The sequence below is a fragment of the Ranitomeya imitator genome, chromosome 8, assembly GCF_032444005.1.
Source record: "Ranitomeya imitator isolate aRanImi1 chromosome 8, aRanImi1.pri, whole genome shotgun sequence".
Classification (NCBI taxonomy): Eukaryota; Metazoa; Chordata; class Amphibia; order Anura; family Dendrobatidae; genus Ranitomeya; species Ranitomeya imitator.
The window spans coordinates 65,169,370-65,195,100 of NC_091289.1; the positions used below are offsets into that span (position 1 = coordinate 65,169,370).

General features: G+C 44.0%; 1 protein-coding gene across 1 annotated transcript in view; it reads left to right on the plus strand.

Annotated features, from left to right (window-relative positions):
• The first annotated feature begins 19,096 nt into the window (after positions 1 to 19,096).
• Positions 19,097 to 25,731, plus strand: part of LOC138647785 (cytochrome P450 2D14-like) — a 169,932-nt gene continuing 163,297 nt past the window's right edge. Inside the window, exon 1 of the mRNA XM_069737042.1 lies at positions 19,097 to 19,340. Coding sequence (XP_069593143.1) covers positions 19,146 to 19,340 — 195 coding nt within the window. The 5' untranslated portion in view covers positions 19,097 to 19,145. The remainder of the gene's footprint in view (positions 19,341 to 25,731) is intronic.

A 25,731-nucleotide genomic window follows, 5' to 3' on the forward strand; every position in this document is an offset into this window, starting at 1 on the left:
GACGCCACTCCTCGAATGCCCACTTCATGGCCAGCAACTCTCGATTGCCAACATCATAATTACGCTCAGCAGGCGAAAGCTTCCTGGAAAAGAAGGCACATGGTTTCATCACCGAGCCATCAGAACTTCTTTGCGACAAAACAGCCCCTGCTCCAATCTCAGAAGCATCAACCTCGACCTGGAACGGGAGCGAAACATCTGGCTGGCACAACACAGGGGCAGAAGAAAAACGACGCTTCAACTCCTGAAAAGCTTCTACAGCAGCAGAAGACCAATTGACCACATCAGCACCCTTCTTGGTTAAATCAGTCAACGGTTTAGCAATACTCGAAAAATTATTGATGAAGCGACGATAAAAATTAGCAAAGCCCAGGAACTTTTGCAGACTCTTCAGAGATGTCGGCTGAGTCCAATCATAAATGGCCTGAACTTTAACAGGGTCCATCTCGATAGTAGAAGGGGAAAAAATGAAACCCAAAAATGAAACCTTCTGAACACCAAAGAGGCACTTTGACCCCTTCACAAACAAAGAATTCGCACGCAGGACCTGGAACACCATTCTAACCTGCTTCACGTGAGACTCCCAATCATCCGAGAAGACCAAAATATCATCCAAGTATACAATCAGGAATTTATCCAGGTACTCTCGGAAGATGTCATGCATAAAGGACTGAAATACTGATGGAGCATTGGAAAGCCCGAATGGCATAACTAGGTACTCAAAATGGCCCTAGGGCGTATTAAATGCTGTTTTCCATTCATCGCCCTGTTTAATACGCACAAGATTATACGCACCACGAAGATCTATCTTGGTGAACCAACTAGCCCCCTTAATCCGAGCAAACAAATCAGACTGCAGCGGCAAGGGGTACTGACATTTGACTGTGATTTTATTTAGAAGGCGGTAATCAATACAAGGTCTCAACGAACCATCCTTCTTGGCCACAAAAAAGAACCCTGCTCCCAATGGCGACGACGACGGGCGAATATGACCCTTCTCCAAGGATTCCTTTACGTAACTCCGCATAGCGGCGTGCTCAGGCACAGACAAATTAAACAGTCGACCCTTAGGAAACTTACTACCAGGAATCAAATCGATAGCACAATCGCAATCCCTATGCGGAGGTAGGGCATTGGACTTTGGCTCATCAAATACATCCTGGTAATCCGACAAGAACTCTGGGATCTCAGAAGGGGTGGATGATGAAATAGACAGAACTGGAACATCACCATGTACCCCCTGACAACCCCAGCTGGACACAGACATAGATTTCCAATCCAATACTGGGTTATGGACTTGTAGCCATGGCAACCCCAACACGACCACATCATGCAGATTATGCAACACCAAAAAGCGAATATCCTCCTGATGCGCAGGAGCCATGCACATAGTCAGTTGGGTCCAGTACTGAGGCTTATTCTTGGCCAAAGGCATAGCATCAATTCCTCTCAATGGAATAGGATACTGCAAGGGCTCCAAGAAAAACCCACAGCGCCTAGCAAAGTCCAAGTCCATCAAATTCAGGGCAGCGCCTGAATCCACAAATGCCATGACAGAATAGGATGACAAAGAGCAGATCAAAGTAACGGACAAAAGAAATTTCGACTGTACCGTACCAATGGTGGCAGACCTAGCGAACCGCTTAGTGCGCTTAGGACAATCTGAGATAGCATGAGTGGAATCACCACAATAAAAACACAGCCCATTCCGACGTCTGTGTTCTTGCCATTCAGCTCTGGTCAAAGTCCTATCACATTGCATAGGCTCAGGTTTATGCTCAGATAATACCGCCAAATGGTGCACATTTTTACGCTCACGTAAGCGTTGATCGATCTGAATGGCCAAAGACATAGACTCATTCAGACCAGCAGGCATAGGAAATCCCACCATGACATCCTTAAGGGCTTCAGAGAGACCCTTTCTGAAAATTGCTGCCAGCGCACATTCATTCCATTGAGTGAGCACAGACCACTTCCTAAACTTCTGACAATATATCTCTACCTCATCCTGACCCTGACACAGAGGCAGCAAATTTTTCTCTGCCTGATCCACTGAATTAGGTTCATCATACAGCAATCCGAGCGCCAGAAAAAACGCATCAATATCGCATAATGCAGGATCTCCTGGCGCAAGGGAAAATGCCCAGTCTTGAGGGTCGCCACGTAATAAAGAAATAATGATCTTAACTTGTTGAACTGGGTCACCAGAGGAGCGGGGTTTCAAAGCCAGAAACAGTTTACAATTATTTTTGAAATTCAGAAACTTAGCTCTATCTCCAGAAAATAAGTCAGGAATAGGAATTCTAGGTTCTAACATAGATTTCTGAACCACAATGTCTTGAATATTTTGTACTCTTGCAGTGAGATGATCCACACAAGAAAACAGACCTTTAATGTCCATCACTACACCTGTGTCCTGAACCACCCAAATGTGTAGGGGAAAAGAAAGACAAAACACAGTGCAGAGAAAGAAAAATGGTCTCAGAACTTCTCTTTTCCCTCTATTGAGAAGCATTAGTACTTTGGGCCTCCAGTACTGTTATGAACTGGTGATTCAGAAACACAATGGACCTGGTGGTTAAGAGCACACAAAGTGACCTGATAGTTACTAATAACATAGGACGAGCTCTGAGACGTGGGAACTCTGCTGACCGCAATCCCTAATCCTATCACACCACACTAGAGGTAGCCGTGGAGCGCTCCTGACCAGACCTAAGCGCCTCGGGCACAGCCTGAGAAACTAGCTAGCCCTGAAGATTGAAAAATAAGCCTACCTTGCCTCAGAGAAATTCCCCAAAGACTGGAGGCCAGGAGCAAAGAACTAGGTGGAGTTAAATAGAGCAGCACCTAACGACTTAACCTCGTCACCTGAGGAAGGAATCTCAGAAGCCGCAGCCCCACTCACATCCACCAGATGAAGCTCATAGACAGAACCAGCCGAAGTACCACTCATGACCACAGGAGGGAGCTTGACCACAGAATTCACAACAGATAGTATCATAAAAGTTGCTCACCTTACCCATAGTGCTGCCTGCCAACGTGTGTTCTGAGCAGTCCCACTGAACTGACTGCATTTAAACCTTCAGCAAAGGTATGTAATTAGCAGCAAAAGATGGAGAAAACTGTTGGGTTCTAGAGGGAGAAGGATATTGATTCATAAAAGAAATGCAAAAATCAAGAGGGTGCGTGAGCTAATTGCAGTGACCTTCTACAGTCAGACCCAGGATAACTGTATGTCACACCTGACACACCTGTGACAATAGGGGGACCACACATCATCATTTTTAGGGTACCCCCTTTTTTAATAACCAGTAAAGGCTAAGCAGACAGCTGCGGGCTGATATTAATAAGCTGGCAAGCTCCATGTTTATTGGGCCATTCCCAGACTAATAAAACCACCTCACAGCTGTCAGCTTTCCATTAGCTGGTTATTAAAATAAGGGGCACCTCATGCCTTTTTTTCATTTATTTATTTATTTGCTACTTAAATACATGTACAGTAAACTACACACACATGACCCTAATTATATATGTCATGGATATCTATTCTCTATCTCTGCACATCTAACACCTAAACATCTTTCATTTCTATTCTACCTGCTATTCCAGTATGTCACATGTATAGTGCACACAGATGCCACATGGATTGGACACACGGGCACATGTACACGAATAGCACCGGTACTGGATTTTCCAGTACTGGAAATGTTAGGATATGTGAAGGAGGCTTTATAGAGCATGTTTGGTTCTAGTGTTTCTCATGGCCTTCCTTTATTTGTTTACAGGCTTTAACCCATGTTATGTGCCTTGGCTGCATTTTTTTGGCATTATTCATTACATTCGATCTGGTGATATATTTAGGATTTATCTTGCTATTTCGGAATTTACTGGTCTCTTTACACAGTTACACAGTGCTTTAATGCTTTTGATATATTTTCCATGGCTTTGCTGAAAGTTTCAGCATTAATATATTCCTCATAACTTTTTACACATTTCACCTTTAGCCATTATTGCACATTAATGCCTCTTTCACACGTCCGTGTCTCCAGTATGTGTGGTGACAGTTCTCACATGTACCAGAGACATTTATACACATAGACCCATTGAAGTGAATGTCAGTGTATTTCCACGGACCGTATGTCCGTGGGAAAAATATGCTGACATGCCCGTTTTTTTACCAGCATCATGGGCTGCAAAATGTCCCGCACACGTGCACACAGCTGACACACAGGGATGTCATCTGTGTTACATGTACCGGCACCTGAGAAGCAGCGATACAGTTAATGCTTTTCCCTGGTGCCAGTTGCTAAAGAAGTCTATCATCATTCTCCCCTGCTCTACCAGCAATCAGCATGAGCAGGGGAGAATGATGAGAGCTGTATTCAACTGATAACAGTGGCGGTTGATGGGATTATTACTCTCATTAGCTTACACCTGCTGCTGCTAATATCAGTGAGAGCAGGTCGCAGTCATCACACGCTGCCTGCGCTATAAATAAATCTAAAAAAATCCGTTTGTGTGTTCCCTTTTTTTTTTTTTTAAAACCAGCCAAGCAAAACTGACAGCTGGGGGCTGCTAACGCCAGTTGTCAGCTTCATCAAGGCTGATTATCAAGCTGATTTTTAAAATTATTTAAATAAATTACTTAAAAAAATGGCATGGGGTCCCCCACATTTTTGACAACCAGCCAAGCTAAAGCTGACAACTGGGGGCTGGTATTCTCAGGCTGGTAAGGGGCCTTGGATACTGACCCCCCTGCCTAAAAATAGCAGCCTGCAGCTTCCCAGAAAAGACACATCTATTACAGTGTATATGTGCCAATTCTGGCGATTTGCCCGGCTCTTCCCACTTGTCCTGTATTGGTGGCAAGTGGGTTCATATTTGTGGGGTTGTTGTCACCTTTATATTGAAAAGACACCTAGCAATTACTAATCCTATTGTTAATTGGTAAATAAAGAGACAGCAAATATAAAGTACTTTATTTGAAATAAAAACAAAACACTCTTTTCCATTTATATTCAAATAGAACAAACACAGTTATACTCACCTAAGGCCCATTCCATTGAATCCCTCGTCTCCTGTAATAAAACAAAAATTAAAAAGCAACACTATCCCTCACCTGTCCATCATTCTGTCCCATGCCGTAATCCATGTCTGGGGGATAAATAGTTTTAAACCTAAACACTGCCAAGATATGACAGTCCAGGCTTAGAACCACTGGTGAATGAGCTGCTGCCAGTGCAGCATCATTAACTGTCGGTGACAGCCATGATGAAGATCTTTTAGATCGAAACACGTTGCTGTTAGCAGGTTTTTGTCGCTGTTCACATTCCCTTTTGTGCAGGGATGATTTTTAAGGATATGGATCAATAAAGGACTTTTAATCGGAAAGGAGCTGGAACAATCTTCACATTTCTTACGTCTTCAGACATAAAATAAGCCCTCACATAGCCCCAGATCTGTTATGATTAGGTAATTCAGAACCACAATGGACCTTGAAGTTCAGAGCACACAAAGTGACCTGACAATAACCAAAAGACATAGGACGAGCTCTGAGACGTGGGAACTCTGCTGACCGCAATCCCTAATCCTCTCCAACCACACTAGAGGCAGCCGTGGATTGCGCCTAACGCTCCCTATGCAACTCGGCACAGCCTGAGAAACTAGCTAGGCCTAAGATAGAAAAATAAGCCTACCTTGCCTCAGAGAAATACCTCAAAGGAAAAGGCAGCCCCCCACATATAATGACTGTGAGTAGAGATGAAAATACAAACGCAGAGATGAAATAGATTTAGCAAAGTGAGGCCCAACTTACTGAACAGACCGAAGATAGGAAAGATAACTTTGCGGTCAACACAAAACCCTACAAACAACCACGCAGAGGGGGCAAAAAGACCCTCCGCACCGACTAACGGTACGGAGGTGCTCCCTCTGCGTCCCAGAGCTTCCAGCAAGCAGAAAAACCAATATAGCAAGCTGGACAGAAAAAATAGCAAACAAAAATAACACAAGCAAAAACTTAGCTTATGCAGAGCAGACAGGCCACAGGAACGATCCAGGAGGAAGCAAGACCAATACTAGAACATTGACTGGAGGCCAGGAGCAAAGCACTAGGTGGAGTTAAATAGAGCAGCACCTAACGACTTCACCACATCACCTGAGGAAGGAAACTCAGAAGCCGCAGTACCACTCACCTCCACCAACGGAAGCTCATAGACAGAATCAGCCGAAGTACCACTTGTGACCACAGGAGGGAGCTCTGCCACAGAATTCACAACACAGATCCCCAAAAAATAAAATAAAATGGACACAAAAGCAAAAAAGTTTTATTTTTACAAATCTGCTAATAAAAAAAAAAACTATATATAGTATGTTTGGTATATTTTTTTGCAATTTCAATGCACTTAGCATTTTTTTCCTGTTTTCCAGTACACTGTTTGGTAAAATGAATGATATTGTTAAATAATAAAATAATACAACTCATCCCGCAAAAAACAAACTCTCATATGGCTATATGGCCAGAAAAATAAAATAGGTATGGCTCTTTGAAAAAGGGGAGGAAAAAACAAAGATGACAAAAATGCAAAATAGCTGCGTAGTGAAGGAGTGAAGGACCTTTCACCTATCTCTAACTTTGTCACTGGAGCAGATGTGCATTGTGACTCCTTGTTCTTCACCAGTCCCTCCCAGTAATCTACCAACCTGTGTCGAATACAAGCACAAGGATGACAACACACCATTCGACTATCCCTGTCTTTGTGCCAGATTGCGCTATCTGTTCCCCTAATAATGGAGTCTCCCACTACCAGCACGTGTCTGGTCTGCTTTCCGTTCCTATTTACCCCCTTATGGAAGCAGCCACTCCACCGGCTTTGAGAGTATGTGTCTTACTGCAGCAATGGTACCCCTGTACTAAGATTCCCCTCATCTGCCAACCTAGTAAACTTGTTGGGGTGTGCCAGATCAGATCTAGCCTCCCTGACACTCATCCCTCTAACCCAGGGGTCTCAAGCTGCATTCCTCGAGGGCCACAAACCATGCAGGTTTTCAGGATTTCCTTAGCATTGCACAAGATGCAGGAATCATTATCTGTGCAGGTGATGAAATGATCGCCTGTGCAGTAGAAGGAAATGCTGAAAACATGACCTGTTTGCGGCCCTTGAGGAACGCAGTCTGCGACCTCTGCTCTAACCTGTCTTCTGTCCCCAACTAGCTGCTTCACTATCCTATTGCTCCATGCTGTCTTCCTTCCCCACATTTACCCCAGAATGCACCTGTTCATTGAGCAGCAAAATGTTTTCCATATTGCCAATGGATCTCAGTTTGCAAGCTGCTTATTTACATCCAGTACCTGGGCTTCCAAATATAAAACATGCACATGTTAAGGGTGGTGGACTGTTCTGCTGCGCTCCTACCCCTGAGGACAACAATTGCGCTATGTGTACAGTGTCATGTGGTTTTACATGCAATGTGAATAGTAATGTGCATCTTTTATATTGTATGATGGTAATTCACAGTATATAAGTAATGTAAAGTGTTAGTGTACAATGTGAATAGTGTGTAGTGCAGGGTAAGCACAGGACTAGACTTGGGATAGTATAAGTACTGTTCATATAGTTAAGTGGAGTAGGAAAGGTATACGACTTAAGATAAGGAAAATACGTTTATTCTATAGGATAGGATATAGTTAATGTATAGAAGTAGTTCAGTGGATGGAGACAAGTGTTAGTAAAAACCAGTGACTTTCTGGTTGTGGCTCATATTGGGAAGTGCAGTGAGAAGGTCAATGTCAAGTTCAAGTACAGTGGGCTGCAAGGGCATTCGAGGCAGTGGGAGGCCGTACTGGAATCCTGAGCAAATACTCCCGTCACATCTAGAGCTCAAGGTTTGGCATACGGGTGCCCGGTACATGGTGTCCTCTCTCACAGGTCCAGCTCCAAGTTTTCGTGGGCCTCGGGCGAAAGAGTCTTAGTGGGCCTCTTTAATACATACCACAATTCATGATGCACAGATACAGCAGAGAAATATTGGAATAGTACAATGCCAAAGATTTCACTTACTTCTTACATTACATAAGTGCTATCAATAGCCCACAAACCGGACAGTATAGTCCTCCATACAGTATTGTGGGCACCACATAGTGCTCCGCAGAGAATAATGAGCTCCATGTATGGCTCCATGCAGTATTATGTGCACTCCATAGTGTTCCATAAGGAATAAAGAGCCCCATATGTTGCTCCATACAGAATAATGGCCCCCATAAAATGCTTCATACAGAATAATGAGCCCTATATATTGCTCCATACAGTGTAATGAGATCCATATATTGTTCTATACAGAGTACCGGTTTTTACTTACCGGTAATAGGATTTTACAGAGTCCACGACAGCACCCACTACAAGAGAGGGGATCCACCCACCATCAGGACAGGAACCTACAGGTTAAAAAGGAGCGGTCCCCCTCGCCTCTCCAGTTTCTGTTCCAGAGTACAAGGGATACCGCCAGTGAACTAGTACATAAAAATTATTCCTTAAACAACACTAAAATACCATCACCCTTATAGAGTGAAATCTGAAAAGCACACCTTCCAAAGAGTGCAAGAAATTAGAAACTACTACGGGGGGTGGGGGGGGGGAATGAGCGTGTGCTGTCGTGGACTCTGTAAAATCCTATTACCGGTAAGTAAAAAACGGTTTTCCTATCGCCAGGACAGCACCCACTACGAGAGACTTTCAGAGACTATTTACTGGGAGGGACTACAGCACTAAGTACTGAACGCCCAAAGTCTAGGCTGGAATTTGCTGATAGATCAAGGCGATAGTGTTTAAAAAAGGTGGAAGGAGATGACCATGTTGCCACCTTACATATCATATCAATGAGAACATCCGCCTTCTCCGCCCAGGATGAGGCCATAGCTCGAGTGGAGTGGGCCTTGATGCCTTTTGGTGGTGTTTCCCCTTTGGCGGAATAGGCAAGACATATCGCATCCCTGATCCATCTGCCGATAGACCCTTTTGTGACACTCGAACCTTTCTTCTGAGTCTGGAAAGAAACAAACAGAGCCCTACTCTGCCTCCAGTTTTGTGTCCTATTTAAATACTCTAATACTGCTCTTTTAACATCTAGAGTATGACACTTATGTTCTTCTGCTGAGACTGGATTATCATAAAAGGATGGTAAATATATCTCCTGACTCCTATGAAACCTAGAGGCTACCTTTGGCAAGTATGCCGGATCTAGTTTCAAAACAATTTTATCCTGAAAGATCATTAGATAGGGAAGATCCACTGATAACGCTTGGATATCACTAACCCGTCTAGCAGAAGTTAAGGCTAACAGAAGAGCTGTTTTTAAGGTTAGAATTTTAATTGAGGCAGAATCTAAGGGCTCGAAAGGGTGTTGTGTTAACCCATCTAACACCAAGTTTAAGTCCCATGGTGGCAACCTAGCAATATGAACTGGGTTACTAAACTCAGTAGCTTTAATAAATCTAGAGACCCATCTATTTCCCGCAACATTGCTGTTATATAGGGCTCCTAAGGCTGACACCTGAACCCTAAGAGTATTAACTGCCAACCCCAATTCTCAGCCTTTCTACAAAAATTCCAGAATAGCCGGAATTGGAACATGGTCTGTCAGAGGATGCTGATGAAAAGCAAGAAATTTTTTCCAGACTTTAGAATAAATATTTGTAGTAATCTCCTTTCTGCTATTTAATAAAGTGGATATTAAGCCTTCTGAAAACCCTTTCCGCTTTAGTAACTCCCTCTCAAGTTCCACTCCGTCAAATGAAGACTCTCCATATTGGGATGATGAAATGGACCTTAAGAGAGGAGCTCCGGACTCACAGGTAACACCCAGGGATCGGTTACTGACATCACTCTGAGTAGAGAAAACCATGGCCTCCTGGGCCAGAAAGTGGCAATTAGAATTACTGTAGCCCTTTCCTCCCTGATCTTCCTGAGAACTAGAGAAATTAAGCACATTGGGGGAAATGCATAGGGTAGAGGAAAATCCCTACGGACCTTAAGAGAGTCTACTATGCATGGTCTGTCTGCTAGCTGAAGCGATGCAAACTCCCTGACCTGTCTGTTTCTCCTTGTGGCAAACAGATCTATAACTGGTAACCCCCAGAGCCTGACTATCTGCTTGAATATTTGCCGATCCAGAGACCACTCCCCTTAGTGTAGGCAATGTCAGCTGAGATAGTCTGCTTCCACATTGAGTTCCCCTTTTATAAGAACTGCTGAAAGGGAAAGGAAGTGAGCCTCGGCTAAAGTGAGAATTTCTGCCTTGGTGGATACTAGCGATTGTAATCTTGTCCCTCCCTGATGGTTGAGATAGGTGACCACTGTCATATTGTCGGCCTGTATTTGTACATGTAAACCCAGTAGGGATGGCAACAAGTGAAGGAGAGCATATCTGACTGCTACGAGTTCCTTTAGGTTTGACGAACTCTGGGACTCTAGAACTGACCACCGCCCTTGGGCCAGAACATCCCCCATGTGAGCTTCCCAACCAAATGGGCTGGCATCGGTCGTGACTACATTGTCTGGTATGATTCCCCATTGAACCCCCTTTGACAAATGATACATATCCAGCCACCACTTTAGGTCGTAGAGAGCGGCAGCCGATAGCCAGAGTTTTCCATTTAGAAAACCTTGAAGCTTTCTTTCTGCCGTGAGGATCTCTGATTGCAGTACCCGAGTATGGGATTGAGCCCATCTAACAGCCGGTATGCATGATGATGATGTTAATGACCCTAGTAGGGACATTGCATCTCTTAATGTCAGATATGGATTTTTCCTCACTACCTTGACTTTGTGAATAATCTTTTGTTTTTTGTCTTCTGGTAGAAAACATGACTGATCCTCCGAATTCAGCAGAATACCGAGGAAAACTTGACATATTGAGGGTTCTAGTTTTGACTTCTTTAGGTTGCTAAGCCAACCCAGATCCTGCAGAGATATTATACAGTTTAAGTGAGCCTTACATTGGACAACCGAATTTCCAATTATCAGGAAATCGTCCAAGTAGGGTACAACGAGGGTATCCCTTTCTCTGACATGAGCCATTACTTCTGCAATTATCTTAGTAAAAACTCTTGGGGCCATGGACAGGCCAAAAGGCATTGCTGTAAACTGAAAATGCCTAACCTGATCGTTTAAGTGCACCGCCATTCTGAGGAACTGTTGGTGATCTTTGTAGATGGGTAGATGATAGTATGCATCTTATAGATCCAGCACAGACATGTAACACCTGGGAAATAGAAGTTTAGTTGTCGATTTGATGGATTCCATCTTAAAGACACGATATTGTAGAAAAATATTTAATTTCCACAGATTTATGATGTTCCTAAAGGATCCATCAGGTTTGGAAATTAAAAATAGAGGAGAGTAAAAACCTTCCCTTTCTTGATCCTTTGGGACTTCTACAATAACTTGCTTTTCCCTTAACTGCTGAATCTCTATTTCTAGGGCCTGTTGTTGGTCCGAAGAATTAAGAGTAGTTACTACATAATGGTTTGGAGGTATTTTCTGAAACTACAATTTTAACCCTGAAGCAACTATACCTAAGATCCAGCTACTAGATGTTATTTTGGCCCATTGTGCAAAGAAATATTTTAACCTGCCCCCCACCTGGAGATCAGTCCTATCTATAGTTGCGTCTGCATCTTGATGATCATGAAGAGCCCCGAAGTATGCACCTCTTTTCTTCTGCTCCGCTGGTTCCCAATCTCGGTCCGAATGAGGTCTTCGGAAAGGCATTCATTTTCTGAAGGCATTTCTGAAAGCAGGATTAAATACCTTAGGAAATCCTTTCTTCCTATCCTCTGCCTTTGCAAGGATATCATCCAGCAGAGGGCCAAATAAGTACCCACCCCTGCATGGAATAGTACACAATTTTGCTCTGGCCTGAGCATCACCTTACCAAGTTTTCAGCCAGAGTGCTCGCCGGGCTGCATTCGAAAGACCTGCGGATCTGGCTGCTAACATCAAAGAGTCTACCGATGCATCCGCCAAGTATGCTACTCCTTCACAAATCTGGGATAGAGAGTCTAACAACTTATCGCTAGGAATTTTGGCTTTAAGTTGATCCTCCAGCTGACTTACCCAGACCATAATAGATCTGGCCGTAGAGGTGCTTGCAATCGCAGACTTAAAGGCTCCTGATGACGATTCCCATACCTTCTTTAGGAACATGTCTGCTTTCCTGTCAGATGGGTCTTTAAGAAGGCTTAAGTCTTCCAATGGTAGAGTGACTGACTTTGACGTTGAAGCCACAACTGCGTCCACTTTAGGGACCTTTACCCATTGAGACAAGAGTTCATCATCAAAGGGGTATCTCCTTTTTGTGGCTGATGGTAAAAACCCCTTATCCTGTTTGTCCCACTCACGTCTGACTAAATCTTTCATCGTGTCTACTACCGGGAAAGATCTGCGATTTTTTTTTTACATAATCCTGCAAGCATAATATCCTGTTTAGATTTGGGTTCTTTATTCTCCGCGACCCCCATGGTCAGGGCCGGACTGGCCATCTGGCAATTCTGGCAAATCCCAGAAGGGCCTGTCTGGTCATGGGCTGCCTTGTCTGCTACATTGCTAACAGAATTGGTGTTCTCAAGACACCCATACTGTTAAGGGTTGTGACAGAGCACAAAGTCGCTGACTCCGTCACTTACCCCAGCAGGCCATGGGTATCATTAGAAATATTGGTCTTGTAGTAAATCTTCCTTTCCTCCATCCAGGGTAATATTAGTAATATATCCCATCTGGTTCTTGGGGACAGGGATAAAATGGGCCTGTGTGATTTCAAATGCCAGGACTGAATTTTAGCCCCAGTCCGTACCTGCCCATGGTCATGCGAACCGCCTTAACTAATGTATCCATGTTTTCTATAGAAAACCACAGCCTCCCCTCCTCATCCGATGAGGATGGCGACGAAGAGTCTGAACATTCACCCTCCTGCAGAGATGGGCTGGAATCAGACAACAAATCAATACAAGGCTTTTCATGCCGTTTAGTTTTAAGGGAACATTTGATTTCTTCCCTAATAACTGCTCTTATATCCGATGTACGGAGAGGAGCCTCTTCCTCCAAAGTACGGCAAATACATGCCTGACACAGCTTTTTAATATAACTGGCAAGGGTACTGTGCATAACGCACACTGTCTGTGTTTGGTCTTTGATCTCTTTTTAACCTATAACAAAACACAGAAAAAACGGAACAAATCAGATAAGATAAATATATCTTGGCTTCTGATACAGGGATGCCTCTATTACATTGTTCTGCAGCCTAATGATGGTGTTCAAAAAGTTAATTTCAGTGCCGGAGTAGTTGAGTGTCAAGTTGATGGTAGGATGAAATTGATTAAACTGTTCATGGAACATCTTCAGCTGCGGCTCAGACTCCGTCCAGATGATTAAAATGTCATCAATGTAGCGGTAGTACGCCAGAGGCCTGATGGGACATGAGGACAAAAAGTCGCTTTCAAGCTTGGCCATGAAAAGATTTGCATACTGTGGGGCCATTTTACTTCCCATTGCTGTGCCAGTCTCCTGTAGATAGATCTTCTTGTCAAATTCAAAGTAATTGTGACATCCCTGTATCAGAAGTCAATCGACCGTCCAATATACCATAAATGGGACAGTTTCCATCCAAAACACATAAAAAACTCTTTTGTCTACAGCAAAGCCATCAGATACAATCGTATATGTTCCAACCCAATGGATAGGGATGAACACCTTGGTCGCCTCAGAAAGACCTTTTTGAACCAGGGCTACCATCCAAGAACAATTGAAAACCAGATCACAAGAGCCACCAGAATATCAAGGAGTCACCTGCTACATTACAAAGCTAAAGAAGAAAATAACCGGGACCTATAGTAGTTACCTACAATCCAAATCTGGAGGTGTTAAGGGGAGCTGCACGGAAATTACAACCTTTACTGCAAAAAGAAGCCCGATTACATTCCACTTTTCCAGACCCCCCACTACTGTGTTTTAGGCAGCCCCCAAATCTAAGAAGCATCATTGTCAAGAGCTCCCTGTTCTCTCCAACAGCTGCAGGAACCTTTCCTTGCAACCAGAAAAAATGTAAAATCTGTCCATTTATAATTACCACGGACAAGATAAAGATCCCCAATTCACATCAGGACTACAAGATACCAGGTACTTTCAGCTGCGTTACTTCTAATGTGGTGTACTTAATTATTTGTACTAAATGTCCAACTGGAGGTCTGTATGTGGAGGAGACAGGGCAAAAGCTTAGAACAAGCATTAATTCTCACCGCCACACAATAAGAGAAAAAAGAATGGATCTACCTGTGGCAATATATTTTTGTCTCCCAAATCATAACATTACGGACATGAAATTACTTGTGTTAAAAGGTAGCTTCAAATCTCAGAGAGACAGAAGAGTATGGGAATATAAACTGATGACGACCTTTGACACTCTCACTGCAGGAATGAATGTGTCGCACGGATTTATGTCTTTTTACATCAACTAAGGAACTTGCCCCTCAGACTATGAGGGGTCATCACAACAGAACCAGACCCCAATAAAACAATCCTTATCTAAGTACTGGCCCAATATTTATGGACATAACTGTTTATCACTCATGGTAATTCTGCTTCATGTCACCTGTCTTATCTATGGCTTTTCCCTTTTTTCTGTGCTATGTTGTGCATAAATACAGTTATATGAAAAAGTTTGGGCACCCCTATTAATCTTAAGCTTAATGTTTTATAAAAATTGTTTTTTTTGCAACAGCTATTTCAGTTTCATATATCTAATAACTGTTGGACACAGTAATGTTTCTGCCTTGAAATGAAGTTTATTGTACTAACAGAAAATGTGCAATCTGCATTCAAACAAAATTTGACAGGTGCATAAGTATGGGCACCCCACCAGAAAAGTGACATTAATACTTAGTAGATCCTCCTTTTGCAAAAATAACAGCCTCAAGTCGCTTCCTGTAGCTTATAATGAGTTCCTGGATCCTGGATGAAGGTATTTTTGACCATTCCTCTTTACAAAACAATTCCAGTTCAGTTAAGTTTGGTGGTCGCCGAGCATGGACAGCCCTCTACAAATGATCCCACAGATGTTCAATGATATTCAGGTCTGGGGACTGGGATGGCCATTCCAGGCATGAATGCCTGAGTAGATTTGGAGCGGTGTTTTGGATCATTGTCTTGCTGAAAGATCCATCCCCTGCGTAACTTCAACTTTGTCACTGATTCATGAACATTATTGTCAAGAATCTGCTGATACTGAGAGGAATCCATGCGTCCCTCAACTTTAACAAGATTCCCGGTGCCAGCATTGGCCACACAGCCCCAAAGCATGATGGAACCTCCACCAAATTTTACTGTGGGTAACAAGTGTTTTTGTTGGAATGCTGTGTTTTTTGGCCGCCATGCATAACACCTTTTTGTATGACCAAACAACTAAATCTTGGTTTCATCAGTCCACAGGACCTTCTTCCAAAAATAAATTGGCTTCTCCAAATGTGCTTTTGCATACCTCAGCCGACCCTGTTTGTGGTGTGCTTACAGAAATGGCTTTTTTCGCATCACTCTCCCATACAGCTTCTCCTTGTGCAAAGTGCGTTGTAAAGTTGACTGATGCACAGTGACACCATCTGCAGTAAGATGATGCTGCAGCTCTCTGGAGGTGGTCTGAGGATTGTCCTTGACTGATCTCACCATTCTTCTTCTCTGCCTTTCTGATGTTTTTCTTGGCCTGCCACTTCTGGCCTTAACAAGAACTGTACCTGTGTTCTTCCATTTCCTTACTATGTTCCTCACAGTGGAAACTTACAGGTTAAATCTCTGAGACAGCTTTTTGTATCCTTCCACTGAACAACTATGTTGAATAATCTTTGTTTTCAGATCATTAGACAGTTGTTTTGAGGAGCCCATGATACCACTCTTCAGAGGATATTCAAACAGGAGAACAACTTGCAAGTGGCCACTTTAAGTAGCTTTTCTCATGATTGCATACACTGGGCTATGAAGTTCAAAGCTCAATGAGGTTAGAAAACCAAAAAAAGTGCTTTAGTAAGTCAGTAAAAAGTAGGTAGGAGTATGTAAAACAAGAAAACGATAAGGGTGCCCATACTTATGCACCTGTCAAATTTTGTTTGAATGCAGATTGCACATTTTCTGTTAGTACAATAAACCACATTTCAAGGCAGAAACATTACTGTGTCCAACAGTTATTAGATATATCTAACTGAAATAGCTGTTGCAAAAAAACAAGTTTTATAAAACTTTAAGCTTAAGATTAATAGGGGTGCCCAAACATTTTCATATAACTGTATGTGATTCTTCAGAATTTGTTTTAGTCTTTGCCTGATGAAGAGACCTGTGTAGTCTCGAAAGCCTGCAATTTGTTACCATATTTTCAGTTAGCCATTAAAAGGTATCAACCACTGAGGACTCTCAATTCTAAATCTTTTTTTAGGTGTAGATTACACACTCACCAAAGGCTGATCAATGGAGTACCGGTTCGGGAGGAGGTGAATTGCCACGTGAAGCTGGGGTGTTAGAATTCTGCCGTCCCCGTATCACATCGCTGCTGCTTCTTGAGTGGCTACTACCGCTCTTCCTGCTCTGCTCAGGCACCTCCGCCTGAAAGTGCTCTGCGTCCCCTATCGAGGACATCTTACCGCACACCATTCACAATCTGCGGCTGTGTTTTAAACTATTGCCGCGCGCCTCCTCCCGGCCTCCCCCGGAAGTACTTGTATCCACTTCCGGTTCATGAGCGCTTGTATCCGCATAAACGCGCTGAGTAGTGCCGTGCTCACGTGACCCAGGGCAGCATTCCCTGGCCCCTGGGATCACATCCTCCTTCTGCCCAGACGAGGAAGGGGGGGGGGTCTGCAAACAGTACCCTGTTGCTGCTTCCAGTGCCCCCGTCTCTGCCGTTCTCGCAGACACCGCGCAGAGGCTGGATGGACCCAGGTAAGCGGCAGCTTCTTTAACCTACAGGGTCCTGTGTCGGACAGGAACCCAAACTGGAGAGGCGAGGGAGACCGCCCCTTTTTAACCTGTAGGTTCCTGTCCTGATGGTGGGCGGATCCCCTCTCTCGTAGTGGGTGCTGTCATGGCGATAGGAAAAATGAGCCCTATATATTGCTCCATATAATATAATGAGACCCATATATTGCTCCATACAAAATAATGAGCCCCATATATTGCTTCATACAGTATAATGAGCTCCATATAATACTCCATACAATATATGATGGGCCCCATATATTGCTCCATATGGAATAGGCCCCACATAATGCTTCATACAGTATATGATGGGCACCATATAATGCTCTAGTATATGATGGGACCCACATATTGCTCCAACCAGAATGAGACCCATATAATGCTCCTTATATAATTTGCCCCATAGAATGCTCCATATATAATGGGCCCAATATACTGCTCACATGTAATTGGCCCCATAAGATGCTCCATATCTAATTGGCCCCATATGCTACTCCATATATAATTGGCCCCATAAGATGCTCTATATGTAATTGGCCCCTTAAGATGCTCCAAATATAATTGGCCCCATACTGCTTCATATGTAATTGGCCCCATAAGATGCTCCATATGTAATTGGCCCCATAAGATGCTCCATATATAATGGGCCCTATATACTGCTCCATATGTATTTGGCCCCATAAGATGCTCGATATGTAATTGGCCCCATATACTGCTCCATATGTAATTGGCCCTATAAGATGCTCCATATGTAATTAACCCCACAGACTTGACATCATCGCACCCCCTGACCTGAAACGTGACAGTCAGGAGACGTGGAAGACACTGCAGTGATGAAACAGGGAGGGGTGAGCATCGCAAATGCCTGGGCCCGAAGCTTGCAGGGGGGCCAATCGTGGGCACCGGCACAGACACGGACCCGCACAGTGCCCCGATGGGCCCCCTGCCTGCTCAGGGCCCAGTCACTTGCCTGAGTGCTGACGCCGGTCCTGCTCTGGCATACAAGGGAAGATGGATATGGCCCTGTGTAGATGGAAGATACTGGTTCCCAGGGGCACTGCTAGGGTGGACAGGAAATTCCTGAGCCTGAGTCAGCTTTGACTATGAAAAAAATAGCTCCTGAATTGTGATGATAAATAAAATGTTTTCTCCTAAAAACACAGAATGTGCCCCATTGGGGTTAATAGATCCACTGCATGTATCAGAATTTATCAATGATTACACTTTACAATGCTAGAGACACTGAACATACATTTTATAGATACTTTTCTGAAAAGAAGAGTGGACAGCAGCTCCAAAAATCATACATTGATCTAATGTCACTAGGCAAAAATATATATAACTGGACATGAGGTTCTTAATTTATCTTTCTGATCAGACTGTATGAAGCCCACTGCCATGTCATGGCAAACCTTGAAGTGGGTCCCTATCGCCCTAAAGGAGTAGAGCCGTGCACCGACCACCACTACAGTGCTGACGGTTCTGGTGGGGCGGCACGGTCTGAAGTCATGGGGACTCAGTCTTGCAGCATGGGCGCTGTGAAGCACCAAGCTATCTGCCCTGCCGGTGCAGTGCATCTGTGGTGGAGGTCGGCGCTTGGCTCCGCTCCGGTGGGGCGATACGGACTCCTTTCGTTTGGTGTTGTGTGGTGGCCATTATTGCTGTGGTTTTGTGCTGGTGCAGCGGGGTCTGGAGACACCAGGCGGTCTGCGCTGCTGGTGCATTGCCTCTGTGGCGGTGGTCAGCGTGCGGCTCTGCTGTTATGGTGATAGGGACCCACCACGAGGTTTGCCGTGATGTGGCAGTGGGCTTCATACAGTCTGATCAGAATGTTAAACTAAGAACCTCATGTTCAGTTATATATAATTTTGCCTGGTGGCATTAGATCAATGTATGATTTTGGAGGTGCCGTCCACTCTCTTTTTCAGCAAATTTTATAGGCACTATTACTTGAAATTAAACTGTGAGAGTTTGCATAGCAAAGTCAGTATTTAGAGGATTATGTTTACTACTTATTACAATCCAACCAGACTTGCACTTTGAGTACATATGGAAATGTCTGTCATTTATAAACCTGTGCAGTAAGATCTGTCAGCGAGAGCTAGTAGGATCCAAGAGACATAGCACAGAGAGGAGATGGCAGAGTTTATCTCCTTATTGTTTTCCAATGGATATTTATTGGGAATTACAATCATTCTTTGTCTTTTACTCTTGGACTTTGTGAAGAGCAGGAAGCCTGGATCACACTTTCCTCCAGGTCCCAGAGGTCTTCCATTTCTTGGTAACATTCTGCAGGTAGACTTCAGAAATCCTACAATAACAATTAATCAGGTAAATAATGTTCATACTGGACAGACACGTGTAATTTGTAAATGAGAAGCATAATAAAATAATATTTGAAAAGATGTACGATATTATATCAGGAGTAGTTGGTGCTATGTTTGACCATATGTGGCAATCCAGTGCTTCAGATGTCAATTACCATCGTACTGTACATTAATTTGTAAAACTGTTATGGTAATATATTGAATTTTCTGAATTAGAAATTGATGTCCTTAATGAAATTAACAGCAAACAAGTTTAGAGTTATTCTCACGTCATGGCACAAATAAGTCCGTCCTGTTCTGATCACTGGAGATGGAGTCATCAAAACATCTGACGGAGGCTGAGCTATGAAGTCTTGAAATAGCAAACTGTTTTTAACTTCGGAGCTGGGGCTGGATTGATTGAGTTTTTCCTGCCTCAAGAAAAGCCGAGATTGGAATAACCCTTTCAGGTGACACATACTAAAACAATACACTTCCCAGCATACTTACAGTATCATACTGACTTCTCAGACTTCTCTACCATAGCCCCACCATCTGACAATCTCAAGTGCTTTCCATGGTGACCAGATTTTTTTCTTATCCAAAAATCATAGACAGCTTTTTTACGGACATATTGGAAAACCATAATGAATCACAAAGATTATAAGTGTAATATGTCTGGGTTAGAATACTGTCATAAATGCATTACATCCAAGTTCCTCCAGCTTCAGAAAAAAAAATCACAGATGCTTTACCTTATTTTAAAGGAGGGTGGAAAAAGTTTCCTACAAATAACAGGCTGCCTAGTTGGTTTCACCATGGTAGTTAGCAGTTGGAAATAATACTGACGTGATGTACGACCACAAATTGTTTTACTCGTGTTCATGGCATATGTGAAAAAGATTCCAGATTCCATGATTGTGAACTGACTAATTGCAGAAAGTGCAAACTGGCATGGGTTACTTTTTTACTCTGTAATTCATACTTTTGTGGTGATCCTCTGATGAGCACACAAATCGCAGGAGAAATTAACTGGTACTTTTTATGGGCTTTATTTAGTATTAACGCTGTGTAATGAACATATGTGGCGCCCCTGAAGGTCCAGACGCCAGAGGTACTGCATCTCAGCCAGAGGTGTAGTATCCCAACTCTCTGGTAAGAAGGGAACATTGTACAGAACTCTAATACCTGCATCCAACCTGTATAGACTTTATTTTCCACTTTCATTCACATCCCCTTTAACTGGACTCCCAGGGCCATGGACTGGGTCACTGCCACTGTGACCACCCCTTTAAGTATCACCGGACTCAGTACCAAGTACCCCAAGGTCCTAGCGGGTGCTCCATTTTTGGCATCACGAATGGGATGGACCGACCTGAAAAATCGGGTCCTGTGCGCCATGAACTTTACTGAATTGTTTGATTGCCACCATTGGTACAACATGAAACACCTGGAGCCACCGCACTCAACCCCAGCGGAGCCACAGGAGGAGACCAGCACCAGGAAAGCAGGTATGTATGCTGCCCTGGTAGTGGAGGAGACCCTGGTGGGACCTCTAAGACCCCTGACGAATCTAACGCAGAGCCAGGTAGTGACAGGAGTAACCTGGGACCACATGGCAGATCTGGTGGGTGCCCTGAAAGAACCAATGGTACCCGAACCCTTCTCCCTGGGGGCATGTAGAAAAGGGGAGGCAATTCGCTGGAGTTACCCAGAGACAGATCTAATGGGATTCCCAGAAGATGCCCAAGCAGGAGCTAACCATGTACATAAAATGACAATAATGGGGATAGGGGAAAATATGTGTAAGTGGGTTAAGAGCTGGCTCAGGGATAGGAAACAAAGGGTGGTTATTAATGGAGCACACTTGGACTGGGTTGCGGTTAGCAGTGGGGTACCACAGGGGTCAGTATTGGGCCCTCTTCTTTTTAACATATTTATTAATGACCTTGTAGGGGGCATTCAGAGCAGAATTTCAATATTTGCAGATGACACTAAACTCTGCAGGGTAATCAATACAGAGGAGGACAATTTTATGTTACACGATGATTTATGTAAACTAGAAGCTTGGGCTGATAAATGGCAAATGAGCTTTAATGGGGATAAATGTAAGGTCATGCACTTGGGTAGAAGTAATAAGATGAATAACTATGCGCTTAATTCTAAAACTCTGGGCAAAACCGTCAATGAAAAAGACCTGGGTGTATGGGTGGATGACAAACTCATATTCAGTGGCCAGTGTCAGGCAGCTGCTACAAAGGCAAATAAAATAATGGGCTGCATTAAAAGAGGCATAGATGCTCATGAGGAGAATATAATTTTACCTCTATACAAGACACTAGTGCGACCACACTTAGAATACTGTGCACAGTTCTGGTCTCCGGTGTATAATAAAAGACATAGCTGAACTTGAGCGGGTGCAGAGAAGAGCGACCAAGGTTATTAGAGGACTGGGGGGTCTGCAATACCAAGATAGGTTATTACACTTGGGGCTAGTTAGTTTGGAAAACCGAAGACTAAGGGGTGATCTTATTTTAATGTATAAATATATGAGGGGACAGTACAAAGACCTTTCTGATGATCTTTTTAATCATAGACCTGAAACCGGGAGCATAATAACAGACTTTAAGCATAATAACAGACTCGGGTTCTTTACTGTAAGAGCAGTGAGACTATGGAACTCTCTGCCGTATGATGTTGTAATGAGTGATTAATTACTTAAATTTAAGAGGGGACTGGATACCTTTCTGGAAAAGTATAATGTTACAGGGTATATATACTATATTGATAGGGCGTTGATCCAGGGAACTAGTCTGATTGCCGTATGTGGAGTCGGGAAGGAATTGTATTCCCCAAAGTGGAGCTTACTATTTGCCACATGGGGTTTTTGCCTTCCTCTGGATCAGCATGTTAGGGCATGTTAGGTTAGGCTATGGATTGAACTAGATGGACTTAAAGTCTTCCTTTAACCTTAATAACTGTTACTATGTTACTATGTAGAGACTACTAGTAAGGAAGAATTTTGCCTGCAGCAACTCTTAAAACTGGAGACAGAAAGGCGTGAGAGCAGAGCTCAATGGGAGACCATGGAACAACGCAACATACAGGCTAATGCCCAAATGCGCGAAGCCAGACCCGCTGATAGAGGTCAGCCCAGACAAGGTACTGTGGTATCCTTTAACCTAGATAAAGGATGGGGATTCATCCAGGAACATGGAGAATCTTCAGAACATTTTGTAAATTGCCGTGATGTAGAGTCACACCTCTTAAAGGGACACCCGTATCGTGACGTTTACCCTGGAAATCAAGTGACATTTACTCGCCACAAAAGAGAGAGGGGATGGTATGCCCTTAATGTTAAAAGATGTACTGAAGAGCATACAGAGTCAATGAAGTCACAGGCCACACAGACCCCAGCTGCTGAACTAAACCCATTAGAGTCACCCATTGTGACATTAGAAAAAGAACTTCCCCAGGCAGGAAGCTGTGGCCACCAGGATCTTCCCTGGAAAAGGGAATAAATGACATGACAGAGAATTAATGTTAAAAGTTAAGAGTCGGTTAACCTGGTTATGTTTGATAATTTAAAGACAACAGGATCATGAACAATGAGTGGTAGAAACTTTACTATAAATAATTAACACTTAAAGTGCTCCCTATTGTTTTTATCATGCACTGGCAGCGTAGGTAGAACCCTGTTTGTTTGCAAGTGACCAAGAATCAAAACCGTTTGGCGTATCCAAAGAATGGTCTGAAGAGTTATGCCTTGTAGCACGCCAAAGACCTACGTTGGGGGTTTGGAACGATTCCCTCATATTATTACAGTTGGTGAAAAAGGACTCCCTGGTATGGGAACTCATCACCTGTTGCACTTTGATGGAGGTGCCAAGCATGTTGTGTTTTGCACCTGTAAAATGTATTGCACCTGAAAAATGTTTGGCACTTCTGATAGGTTTGCACTTTTGTTATTTATAATGTAACGTTTAAACAGAAGAACCTCCCATAAAGGGAAGAAAAAGTTGGTGTTACCTGTTACAGTTGAAATGCATTTCCAAAAATTTTGCATGTATCACATGTTTTTGCTTTGTTCCAGCTCAGGACGTGCTGTGTTTAACGGGGGAGGGGGTGGGGGGTTATGTGGCGCCCCTGAAGGTCCAGACGCCATAGAGGTACTACATCTCAGCCAGAGGTGTAGTATCTCATCTCTCTAGTAAGAAGGGAATATTGTACAGGACTCTAACACCTGCATCCAACACCACACTTCTGTCAGGGCACCTGGACGTACCCTAAGGGAGGATGGCCTCATCCCAGGCTGGAGAGGCTTAGTAGGTAGAGGGTGTGGGTGGAGGAAGGTAGGAATGAGGGGGGAGCTAGGAGACACAGAGATAGAAACAAAAAGAGTTGGAGAAAGGAAGTGGAGCTGAGCAGACATGAGGGTCTGCTGCTACTGACAGGCTGAAGTGAGAAGGAAAGCAAGAAGCTCCCAGGGAGCCAGAAGGGGTTCCAGGGACATGGGAAGGGCGGAGGCCACCCGTGGGGCCCATATCCAGAAGTGGAGGAACCAGGCCGCAATAGGGGACCAGCTCCTGAACTAGTGGGAAAGCTTCAGGCTCCAGCTAGCAATCCGGAGGCTGCTGTGACTGTAGGTGTAGCAGCCAAACTTGCACCTATTCGCCGAAAAGGTGAACACAGAGGGTCCAGAGAGCACGTCGCCCAACCAGAATGTGGGTTCACTTGCTTGGGACACTGGGTGGCAAGCGCAGGGCAGGAGAGGGGGTAGCCCAACTTGCCAGACAGTTGCCTGGACTTCATACCTGGAGGACACAACTGTTATGATCTGGTGGTTTAGGAACAACATGAGACAAGCTCTGAAGGAGGTGGTATCTGTACTGACCGCAGACCCTGAACCTAGCAGCGCAACTAGAAATAGCCGTGGGGGGTACCTGACGCTCACTAGACCCCTCGGCACAGCCTAAGATCTAACTTCCCCTAAAGATGGAAACAGGAAACCTATCTTGCCTCAGAAAAAATCCCCAAAGGAAAGATAGCCCCCCACAAATATTGACGGTGAGAGGAGGGGAAAATAACATACCCAGACATGAAAACAGATTTTAGCATAGAAGGCCAGTCTAGCTTGATAGATAGGACAGGAAAGGATACTGTGTGGTTAGTATAAAAACTACAAAACAATCCACACAGAGTTTACAAAATCTCCACACCTGACTAAAGGTGTGGAAGGTAAATCTGCTTCCCAGAACTTCCAGCTAACAGAAAAAATCCATAATGACCAGCTGGACAAAAATAGAATGCACAGAACAATAAGTCCACAACATGTGGACTGAAATGAGCAAAGCCAGAACTTATCTTTGCAGAACTGGTCAGGAAACCAGGAGAATCCAAGCAGAGATGTGAATCCAGCCAGAGAATATTGACAAGTGGCATTGGCAGAAGACTAGAGCCAGGTTAAATAGCAGAGCCAGGAGAGACGATTAGTGAAAGCAGCTGCTAAAGCTAAACCCAAGGAGCGGCAGTTCCACTCAAAACCACCAGAGGAAGCCCAAGGGCAGAATTCACAAAAGTGCCATTTACAACCACCGGAGGGAGCCCAAGAACGGAATTCACAACAGTACCCCCCCCTTGAGGAGGGGTCACCGAACCCTCACCAGAGCCCCCAGGCCGATCAGGACGAGCCAAGTGAAAAGCACAAACCAAATTGGTAGCATGGACATCGGAGGCAACAACCCAAGAATTATCCTCCTGGCCATAACCCTTCCACTTGACAAGATACTGGAGCCTCCGCCTCGAAAAACGAGAATCCAAAATCTTCTCAACCTCATATTCCAACTCTCCCTCAACCAACACCGGGGCAGGAGGGTCAACCGAGGGAACAACGGGCACCACATATCTCCGTAACAAAGATCTATGGAAAACATTATAAATGGCAAAAGAGGCTGGAAGAGCCAAACGAAAAGAGACCGGATTAATAATTTCAGAAATTTTATAAGGACCAATAAACCGAGGCTTAAACTTAGGAGAAGAAACCTTCATAGGAACATGACGAGAAGACAACCAAACCAAATCCCCCACACGAAGCCGGGGACCAACACGCCGACGGCGGGTAGCAAAACGTTGAGCCCTTTCCTGAGACAACGTCAAATTGTCCACCACATGAGTCCAAATCTGCTGCAGCCTGTCCACCACAGAATCAACACCAGGACAATCAGAAGGCTCAACCTGCCCAGAAGAAAAACGAGGATGAAAACCAAAATTACAAAAGAAAGGTGAAACCAAAGTAGCCGAACTAGCCCGATTATTAAGGGCAAACTCGGCCAACGGCAAGAAAGCCACCCAATCATCCTGATCAGCAGACACAAAGCATCTCAAATAGGTCTCCAAGGTCTGATTAGTTTGCTCAG